Consider the following 11,481-nt stretch of genomic DNA (forward strand, 5'->3'; position numbering starts at 1 on the left):
GTTAGTTCCATGCATATGGAAGGGGGAGGTGACACCCTGGCGACCAAAGGAAGCTTAACCGAGACAAGTAGTAGAAGTGAGGGGGAAGCACAACATGTAACGGAAACAGTGTTAATGGAGTCAAAAGATACGAAAGTGGAGGTTGGTCTTCAGGTGGAGCCGTTATCTGGTACAACGGTGGATGGGAGCGAAGTTTCAGGGATAATTACGGATACATTACATTCAACTAAAATGGGGGCTGTTGGTGGTGATAACCAGTTAGATGATGGATTGGGATCAAAATGGGAAGAGGTAGGGCCTAGTGGGCCTAAACAACCTTTGAATGCTGGCTTAATGGTGGGCCAGGGCCTGCTATCAAAACCCAATCTTTTAGCTTGTAGTAAATGGCATAGAGTGTTGTCATTTTGTAATGGTGAGGTAAAACTTAATATTGTTGATCTTGAATGTCTTTCTTCTGTGGGGTCTAAGAAACGAAAACAAAGGAAAGGAGAAGGTGCTGCGTTATGATCAATTAGGAAGAAGCTCAAATTTGAAAGTGTGCTGCGGACAGTGGCTTCAATGGTGATGATGCACATTCTGAGGAGATTTATGTGCTATCGACGGTGGCTGTTGAATAGCACTGCCAACAACCATGAAAACACTATGTTGGAATGCCCTGGGCTTGGGAACCCATGGGCATTCATAACCTCTGTGATTTAGTCAAGAAGGAAGGGCCCATTATGATGTTTCTAAGGAGACACGTCTCAACGTTCATGAAGTTGAAAAATGTAAGTATCAATTAGGTTTTTCAAATTGTCTGGCAGGTAGTGCTATTGAATGGAAGGGGGATCTTGCATTATTATGAGGCAAGGATGTTGATTTAACGATTGTTAGTTACTTTTCTTATCATGTTGATGTCGTGGTTAGTGATGTTGTAATGGATGGGGGCAAATGGTTTATAACCGCTATTTATGGATTCCCTGAGACTCATTTACATTATAGAACTTGGGATTTCCTTAGGGGTCTGTGTCAATCGAATGGGGAGGCTTGGCTAGTGATGGGGGATCTGAATGAAAATTTGTTTCAACATGAAAAATAGGGAGGCAAACCTAGACCTGAGAGATAGTTAGAATTTTTTTAGGGTGTCGTAGAGGAGTGTGGTCTATGTGATTTGGGTTTTACTGGTTATAATTGTACTTGGTCTAATCTAAGGGAGGTAATTCATTGTATCAGCAAAAGACTTGATAGGTTTCTGGCAAATTCGACTTGGTGCAATTCTTTTCCTAATGCTAAAGTGTGTCACAGTGTTGTGGCATATTCTGATCATCTTTCCATTTGGGTTCAATTGGAGGGGGAGATTCAATTTCTTAAAACCAGACGACTCTTTCGATTTGAGAAAATGTGGGTGGGAGATAAAAATTGTGAAGAAATTATTAAAAAGCAATGAAGAAGGAGTAGCTCCCAGTCAACTATGGAGGAGGTAGGGGGGATGATAAAAGAGTGTGGGGTGAAACTTAGTGTTTGGAATAGGAATAATTTTGCTCATGTTCAGATCAAGCTTCAGCAAGCAAAATTGCATTTAGAAAAGCTGTATGAAGATAGTCATGGTTTTGATTTTTCTGTGATGAATAGGGCAAGAGATGAGGTATAACTCTAGTTGAAGAGGGATGAGGTCATGTGGTGACAACGGTCAAAGGCGTTGTGGTTAAAAGAAGGAGATCAAAATTCGAGATATTTTCATATGAAAGCTTCACAAAGGAGAAGAAAGAATAGGTTGGTAAGAATTCAAGATGAGAGTGGTCAATGGCATGAGGGGCCTAGTAAAGATAAGGTGATTCTTGATTATTTTGAAGACTTGTTTACTACTACCAACCCAAGTGCTTCCATGGAATTTCTTTATGTTTTGAGAGGCAAAGTCACATCACACATGAATAAGGAGTTATGCTGAGAATTTACTGAAGTTGAAGTCAAGAAAGCATTGCAGCAAATGAACCCTTCTAAAGTCCCAGGCCCTGATGGCATGTCTCCAATATTTTTCCAAAAAGATTGGCATGTGGAAGGGAACTCAATTGCTACAGCTGTTTTGCATGCTCTTAATTCAGGTTCTTTCCCTTCATTTTTGAACCATACTTTCATTACTTTAATTCCTAAGAAGAAGTCTCTTGTTCAAGTGGCTGATTACAAACCTATAAGTTTGTGTAACGTGGTCTATAAGTTAATTGCTAAAATCCTTGCGAATAGGCTGCAAATGGTGTTACTCGACATTACTGGGGAAAGTCAAAGCGCGTTTGTTCCAAGGCGTTTAATTATTGATAATGTTTTGATTGCCTATGAGGTAATGCATTTTTTGAAGTTTTAGAAAAAAAGGCCAAGAAGGGCTTTATGTCATTAAAGTTAGACATGAGTAAGACATATGATAGAGTTGAGTGGGGCTTCTTGAAATCCATTATGGAGGTGATGGGGTTTAGCCAAAGTGTTTGTAAAAATGATTATGTTGTGTGTTTGTTATGTGTCTTTCTCTGTACTGATTAATGGTGAGCCTAAGGGTCCAGTTATTCCTTCTAGAGGACTTAGACAAAGGGATCCTTTGTCCCTTTATCTATTTCTTTTGTGTACTGAGGGGCTTACTACTCTCTTGAAAGATGCTAGTATGAGGCAGAATATTTCAGGCATTAAAATTTATAGAGGGGCTCCAAACATTACCCATTTGTTGTTTGCGGATGACGGCTTGGTGTTTTGCAAGGTTGAGGTTGAAAAGAATAGGAGAGTTCAAGCTATTCTGGAGAAGTATGAGGGTATTTCCTGTTAGTGTATAAATTGTGAAAAAATAGCCATGGTGTTTAGTGCTAATGTGCCTAAGGAAGTTCAAGAGGATATAAAACATTTGTGGGGCAATTTTGAAGTCCAGCAGTATGAGAAGTATTTAGGTCTTCCACCAATCATTGGGAGGTCAAAAGCTCAAGCTTTTCAATCTATTAAACAACAAGTTTGGCAAAAATTACAAACCTAGAAGGAGAAGTTACTCTCACAGGATGGTAAGGAAGTGTTGTTAAAGGTAGTGGCTCTTTCTATACCCTCTTACACTATGAGTTGTTTCCTCCTTTCTTCAAGTTTGTGTGCTGAATTGGAAGTTATGATGGCTCGATTTTGGTGGAGCAAAAGAAGAATGAGAGGAAAATTCATTGGTTGAGTTGGAACAAAATGTGTATAAGGAAGTCGTGGGAGGGATGGGGTTTAGAAATTTGAGGGTGTTCAATTTGGCAATGTTAGCTAAACAAGGGTGGAGATCATTTCAAGAGGAAAATATTCTACCGTATGGATTGTTCAAAGCCAAGTACTTCTCAGGTTCAACTTTAATGTGGGGTTTGGGCAGATTTCCTTCCTATTCATAGAGAGGTATTTGGGAGGCTAAAAAATGGGTGGTGGAGGGTTGTAGATGGAGGATAGGTGGTGGGAATTCTGTTAACATCTGGCTTGATAAATGGATCTCGGGTCATAATGCTTTAGTTAAAGAAGGAAATGTGATTGGTGAAGATAGCAGGCATGATTGTATGAGTTCCATCTTCTGTGCAAACTCAAGAACTTGGGATGTGAGTACACTTAAAGCTCTCTTTAATCCAAGTATTGTGAAGGATGTTCTGAAAACTATTGTGTGCTGGTAATGGGGTTGACATGAGGGTTTGGGGCTGTGAGAGAAGTGGTTTGTTTACTGTTAGGAGTTACTACATGCTTATATTGGATCAACAGGGTTCACTAGAAGCTGAGCCTTCATCTGCAAGTGCCCAAAGAGTAGCGTGGCAACAGCTATGGAAAATCCCTGTACCCAATAAGATTAAGGCCTTTGCTTGGCGTGCTTGTAAGGATGGTTTGCCTACAAAAGAGAGTCTAATAATGAAGCATATTCCAAATGATGGGATTTGCCGCATGTGTAATGTTGAAAGAGAAGGTTTATACCATGCTTTGGTAAGCTGTGTGCATTTAAAGAGGAGCTGGATAGATTTCTTCCTACCTTTGCTATTGATAATTATTTGATTTTTTTTATGTGGCATTTTCTCTTTGTGATGCTAAAAAGTATAACATTTTGGCTACTTTTTTTGCTTTGGCCTGGGGGTTTTGGCATAGGAGGAATAAGCATTTTCATGAGTAGCTGCTCATTCCTCCTCATCAAGTTGTTACCCATGCAATCTCACTTCTGAAAAGTTATAGAGGAGTTCAGAAACAATCAAGGCAGCAAGTGAGAGATATGTATAAATGGCAGTCGCTGGACCTAGAAAATGCTCAAGTTGAATGTTGATGGTGCTGTGTTTGCCGAACTGGGTAAAGCTGGGATGGGTGCAATTCTAAAGAATAGCATGGGTAATGTTATTATGGCTGCAAGCTGTTTAAAGGGGGATGTTGCTGATCCAAAGCACATTGAGGTGATTGCTCTCTTTCGTGGCCTTCAGTTGTGTGCAAGTATGAGTATAGAAAAGATTCAAGTAAAGAGTGATTGTCTCTTAGCAATTGAAGTAGTGCAACAGGGCAGCATGGAAAACTCAATGCTGGGTGGTTTTTATTCAGAGATTAAATAGTTGTCTTCTTGTTTTAGGGAATGTGTTTTTCAACATGTTTATAGAGAAGTTAACATGTCTGCTCATTGTCTTGCTCAATATGCGAGAAGGGTTGATAGACTTATTATGTGGGGGGGTTGCATTCCATACATTTTATCTCAAACCTTGTGGTTTGATTTGTTTCTGTAATCATTTTTGTTAATTAATGAAGTTCCACGGTTTTGTTATCAAAAAAAAAAAAAAAGTAATGTAATTATGACACTTATTACAAAATAATTTTAATTTTATATAGCTATACTTCCTTTTAAATTTATTTGTAAAATACTTGAAAGCTAAGGGCTAGTTTGGTTCACAAAACCTATCTCGTTTCATCTCATCTCATATAATCATTATAACTTTTTAAAACTTTCACACAAAATATAATAAACAATTCAATTTTTTTAAAATTTCGAGCCAATAAGGTTAATTTGACTTGTAGTCAATATTTATTAAAAAGTTAAATAAAATATTATTATAATACAATTTTTCAAATTTCATTTGACTTCAATTCGATCCTTTCGAATTGGTTTCGACTTATTTAATACAAAGATGCTGAATTTTTTTTTGATTGGACCTAATTAACATTTAACACAATCACATATCTTATACTTAAAAATTATACTAATTATGTCTATTCACAACGAGATTCATAAAATAATAATAATAATAAATAAATAAATTAAATTAAATTAAAAAAAAATCAATTTGACTGTGTGTGAGCATATACAATCAATAAATATAAGTTAGCTTTTTCATAAATAATATAAAGAAAATGATTTTTATATATAGTCTTAAAATGTACAAATTACGCTCATTTGTTGATAAAAGTGATCAAATCTAAACTCACATTAAAAAAAAACAAAAAAAAAAAATTATATATATAATAGTGGCCTTATTTAAATAATAAAAAATAAAATAATAATAATAAAACTGAATGCGTACTTTCACCCTAAAACTGTAGTTTACCTTTAAATAAATACATGTCAGCAAAAACTCAGAAACATTGACATTTCATAAAGCTTGGTCACTAAAGCACTATCATTAGCTGTTAATATTAGTTATCAGCATGTATTATATGCTTTAGTTAGTATCTACTTAAACTTTTTAATGGTATAAATATATATAATTTAATCATATATGTTAATTTAATTTAATCCAAATCCTCATTCACTTGAACCTTAACCAGGCCAATAACATAGTGCCAGGAGTTTAGAAGAATGGTATCTAACGAAGCTTTCAAAGTCCTTTCACTACCGAGTCAGGGAGGGAGAACCGAGGAGCGTCCTACCCATTTGGAGTCTTGCATCAAGTCCAACCTCTTTTTCGGCCCCCAAACACATACGCAGATCGGCCTATCTTCTTCCTCCATTTGTACCGGACAAGACACAGACTATATTCCCATAAATCTAGAGCACAATCTCATCTTCATTCACCACCACAGACGAGGTGACAAACCCCATTGGAAAGCTTACTGTTTCCAAGGCTTAGAATAATGGCAGATTCTTCGCCGGATGACAGCAATATGGCCGCAGCAAAGACTGTTATCTCAACGGCAGCTTCCCTCGCCGCCACTGCGATGGTCGCTCGGTCAATTGCTCGAGATTTATTGCCCTGTGAAATCCAAGCCTTCTTCTTCTCTGGCATCCGAAGCTTCTTCAACCGCTTCTCGCCCCAGCTCACCATGGTTATTGACGAGTTTGACGGCCTTGTCTACAACCAAATTTACCTTGCCGCTGAGATTTACTTGGGCAGCAAAGTCTCGCCCAACACGCAGACCCTCAAGGTCAGCAAGCCAGCGAAAGAACGCAACTTTACGGTCACCATGGGAAGCAACGAAAAAACCTCGGACGTCTTTATTGGGGTCCGTTTCGATTGGATTTTCGTCTGTCGCCATGTCGAGTCCGAGAACTTCCACAACCCTCGCGACCTCACCTCCACGCTGCGCTCTGAGTTACGATCCTTCCAGCTTAGTTTTCACAAGAAGCACAAGGGCATGGTGCTGAACGCTTACTTGCCCTACATTGTGAGGGAAGCCAAGTCGATGATGCAAGAGAGTAAGACCTTGAAGATCTTCACCGTCAGCGACGACAGAATTTTCGGAGATCTGGGGAACATGTGGACCGGCACGATCCTTGACCATCCCGCGACGTTTGACACGCTCGCTATGGACCCAGACGTCAAGAACTTCATTCTCAAGGATCTCAAGGGGTTCGTGAGAAGAAAAGAGTATTACAGGAAGGTTGGGAAGGCTTGGAAGAGAGGGTACCTGCTATATGGTCCTCCGGGTACCGGGAAATCGAGCTTGATCGCTGCAATGGCGAATTATTTGAAATTTGATATCTATGATTTGGAGCTCACGGAGCTTCAGTGCAACTCGGAGCTGAGGAGATTGCTCATTACGATGGCGAATCGGTCGATTCTAGTGGTGGAGGATATCGATTGTTCCATTGAGTTTCAGGACCGAATGGCTGATCAAACATCAAAACAATTGCCCTATGAAAGACAGGTTCCTTTTTCCAACCTTCTTGATTTGTTTTCTACGTCGTTTTTAATTTATAATTTGTAGACATATTATATGACCACTGTTTTGCAATGAGAAATATATTTGTAGTCGTGGCTAAAGAAGCGTGGTATAATAATTTTTAAAAAATTGAATAAATATGAAATTAATATGAAAATAATTGAAGTTTTAATAATAGACTATTCTCTTTCTCAAAATAATTACACAGCACTTACACATTCCACGACTTTATGTAACATTACTCTTTTACAATTAACATGCACTTACATTAATCATATTACCTTATTGTAAATGAATTTCACTTTTATAAATCAACTCTTGATCACTTCATAAATTAAATAGTTCATTCAATGTTATTTTTTTATTTGGATTTTGTTATTTTTAATCATATTAAATTCATTTAAAATATATCAAATTAGTCATTTAAATACTTGTTTGGGTAATGTTTTATTTTCATAGAGCTTTTCCATTCATAAGCCCCTACACCACATACCACATAATTTTTTATTTTTTAAGTTCTAAATTTTTTTTAAATTTTATTTAGTTTTATTCTTCTTAAAATAATTGAATTCTTCTACTAATCATTTACATACCACACATTTGGTAAGAGAAAAAAAATTAAAAAAATAACAAAAAGAGTAGTATGTAGTGTATGAGGCTTATTAATAGGATTTTTCATTTTTTTATTTACGTGTTTCAAAAGTTGTTACTCACTTTTTTAGTATTTGTTTGACAGAATTTTAGCGCTTTTGCAATGACTAGTGTATCACTCTTAAATATCAATACAGTCAATTATTTTTTTGTCTTGCTCATGATTTTGATCATCTACTGCATGCAATAACAGGTGACATTGTCAGGGTTGCTCAATTTCGTTGATGGGCTTTGGTCGAGCTGTGGCGACGAGCGGATCGTCGTGTTCACCACAAACCACAAAGAAAAGCTCGACCAGGCATTGCTGTGGCCGGGACGAATGGACGTCAACATTCACATGCCTTACTGCACACCATGCGGATTTAGAATTCTGGCTTCCAATTTTCTTGGGACTATAGATCACCAACTATTTGATGAGATTTTGGAGTCCATTGAAACCACAAAAGTAACACCAGCTGAAGTAGCTGAGCAGCTCATTAAGAATGAGGATCCTGACATGGTGCTCAAGGGATTAATCGAGTTCCTCAATATGAAAATGAAAGACAACGAGAAAGTTAAGGCCCAAAAGCAAAGTGCGGAAAAAGTCGAGAGTGTGGAAGATGAAAAAGTTGAGAGTGATTATGATCAAGGCTATGCTTTATTGCTCAAGGCTAAGGCTAAGGCTAAGGTTCTTTTAGAGGAGGCTCACTAATTTATAGGATGATCAGATCAATCTAGAGGCTAACTATCTAGCCATTACGAGAAGAAGAAAGTTGAATGCCAATATTGTAAAAGATCATTCTGCCATTACAAGGCTAAGTTTCCAAATTAGCTTCAATATAATACAAATTGATCTTCTCGTAGGCATAGTACGTAAGTTTTTAAAGAAACTTAATTTGTGATCAATGCAATGCAGGTCCTAGTACGTAGTTAGTTCTTTCCAAGATCGCCTAATTAATTTGTAGGAAAATGTTAAGGAGCCCCTCATTCTTATCGCTCAATCTTATCGCTTATATATTTTAATTTTTTTATTTAATAATTAAGAAAGTGAATATTAGTGAAGTTGTATATATATAAAAATATATTCTTAATGATTAAGAATGTTAAAAAAATCTTTACAAAAAAATGATAAAAAAAAATACTCAGATTTGTGCTAGTGATATGCCTTACGGTAAGTGTTGGGCGGTCTGGTAGCACCATCCTAATTTGTAATGAAAATGCTAGTTGGATCGATAAACATGATCGACAAAGTTGATTGATCGTTTTTTGTTTTCTTTTAACTTAATAGTTAAGAAAGTGACTATTAGTAAATTTATGTGGGATTGTATTAAGGCAGCTGAAATATCTACTCAGTAGAGCATCTCAAAAACTTCTAATAGACTCTAGTGCACCTACAGTAACAGAATCGTTACTAGTGGTCCCGAATCTGTTTGTAAATTCAAATGAAATTTCATGTAAATGCTACCTTCTATATAAATGGGACCTACGAGTCAATGTAAATTTGAGGAAAAGAATATACAAAAAAAACTCGGTAGAATCTAGAATTCTATAGAGGAATATTTCCAAGCACTTGCTTTGCATTTTTCCTTTCTTATTATGGTATCAAAAGCCCGATAGGACCTACGTCAAAACCTCTCATCTTCAGCTTTCAAATTTCTTCTCTCCATCTCAGCATCACCAACAAAGAATCACTCTAACCCTTACTCTCTCCTTTCTCAAATTCTCCAATGGCCACCAGTGACAAAAATACAAACACAGCATCGCCCCTTTGATCATCACTACCCCTCAATCCCTCCATTGTCACCTCTGCATCCCATTTAGTAACCATCAAGTTGTCTATCAACAATTATCTCTTATGGCGTGCTCAGATTGTTCCTTTTTCTTAAAGGACATTAGTTGTATGGCCATGTTAATGGATCAATCCCCATGCCCTCCCCTACTCTGGATGATCAACCTAATCCCAAATACTCCCATTGGCTCTTACCAGACCAACTTATCATCTCTGCTCTAAAATCTTCATTACCAGATACTATTCTTTCTCATGTGCTTGATTGCACAACATCATGGCAAGTTTGGACTACATTATAGGAATTATACGCTACCCAGTCCTTAACCCCATGTGAATCAAACTTAGTTTCAGCTTGCTAACCTTACAAGTCAATGTCCGAATATTATCACAAAGCCACTACTCTGGCAGCAGCTCTTGGAGCTACTGGACATCCCCTTTGTTCCTCCCAATTTTCTATTTACTTGTTGGCTGGCCTCGGCTCAGACTATGAGTCAGTGGTCACTGCCATTACCACTCCTCCATATGCTCTTTCTTCTTAGTAGATTTATAGTTACCTTTTGAATCATAAATCACATTTTACTTATCAAAATCAATCGTTGCTTTCAGGTATCACACTTCAGCACATGCAACCACCCTCTAAGCAACCAATCCCTCCAACAGAGGTCGAAATCCAAACCGAGGGGGGCGCGGTGGTCGTGGTCGTGCTAGCCAAACCTCCAATTATTTTTCATCCCATACAGATACATGACCTCTCTGTCAAGTGTGTCAAAAACATAGACACACTGCCATTTCTTACTATCATCATTTCAACCAACCTATCAAGCCCCTCCCCCTGCATCCCTCATTGGCAACTACACTACCTTACCTAAGAATTTTAACTCAAATCCTATGAATTCTCCCCCCACTTCTTGATTTCCTAACACCGCTGCTACCAATAATTTTACCTTAGATTTTTCAAACCTTACACTAGACTCTACACCCTACAGTGGCACTAATCGAGTTAGCATTGGCGACGGTTCCACTCTTCCCATCCAAAATATCTTTTCCAGTCAACTCGCTACTCCTTTTGGATATTAAGTTCTCTGCTTTCCACTGAATGTAATCCATTGTATTAGAAAAATAATATCCGTATCTATACAAGACTCAAAGTCCCCTATTTATACATTTTATGTTTCACTAAGGTACTCTATACAAAAAAAAATAAAATAAACATACACTACATGTGTAAAGAATGTAAATAAGAAATATTACAATCTAATACTCCTCCTCAAGATGGACTACATATATTTAATAGTCCCATCTTGCCAATGAGATGGTTAAACTGATTTAAACCTAGAGACTTTGTCAAGATATCAACAATTTGACAACCTGTTTTGACATGGAATATCTTGATCACACCAGCTTGCATCTGCTCCCTCACAAGATGACAATCTATCTCAATATGTTTTGTTATTTCATGATATACCAGATTAGAAGCTATGTGAATAGCAGCTTGTGAATCACAGTACATTAAAGCTGGCTGTGAGCGTGAAATCCCAAAATCTGCTAACAAATTTTTCAGCCAAAGTATTTCACAAACCCCAGCTGCCATTGCCCTATATTCTGACTCAACTGAAGATCTGAAAATTTTTTGTTGCTTCTTTGACTTCCAGCTAACCAAATTATCCCTAAAAAATACAGTGTAAGCAATGACAGATTTCCTGGTATCTAGGCATGCTGCCCAATCTGAATCTGTGTACACTTTGAGCTGGAAATCAGTGGAAGCAGATGAGAAAAATAATCCTAAGCCAACTATGGCTTTGGCATATTGAACCACCCTATTTGCTGTTGCCATGTGTGGTACCCAAGGCCTATGCATGAACTGGCTTAATCTTTGCACTGAAAAAGCAATATTGGGTCTTGTAATGGTTAGGTAAATCAACCTACCAATTAATCTCCTAACTTGAGAAGGATCTTCTAACTCAACCCCACTT

The 11,481-nt window shown here is 37.5% G+C and overlaps 1 protein-coding gene across 1 annotated transcript; it reads left to right on the plus strand.

Annotated features, from left to right (window-relative positions):
- The first annotated feature begins 5,796 nt into the window (after nucleotides 1-5,796).
- On the plus strand, nucleotides 5,797-8,576 carry LOC122317027 (AAA-ATPase At3g50940-like). Its single transcript, XM_043133916.1, has 2 exons — nucleotides 5,797-7,074; nucleotides 7,934-8,576. Exons 1-2 carry the CDS (start codon nucleotides 6,061-6,063, stop codon nucleotides 8,429-8,431), a joined length of 1,512 nt encoding a protein of 503 aa, XP_042989850.1. The 5' UTR covers nucleotides 5,797-6,060; the 3' UTR covers nucleotides 8,432-8,576.
- The last annotated feature ends 2,905 nt before the right edge of the window (nucleotides 8,577-11,481 follow it).

This window comes from Carya illinoinensis, chromosome 7, assembly GCF_018687715.1.
Source record: "Carya illinoinensis cultivar Pawnee chromosome 7, C.illinoinensisPawnee_v1, whole genome shotgun sequence".
Lineage (NCBI taxonomy): Eukaryota > Viridiplantae > Streptophyta > Magnoliopsida > Fagales > Juglandaceae > Carya > Carya illinoinensis.

Coding starts and splice junctions, on each gene's coding strand:
- LOC122317027 (XM_043133916.1), top strand. CDS start 6,061: ATGGCAGATTCTTCGCCGGATGACAGCAATATGGCCGCAGCAAAGACT. Junction 7,075..7,933: donor AATTGCCCTATGAAAGACAG/GTTCCTTTTTCC, acceptor ATGCAATAACAG/GTGACATTGTCAGGGTTGCT.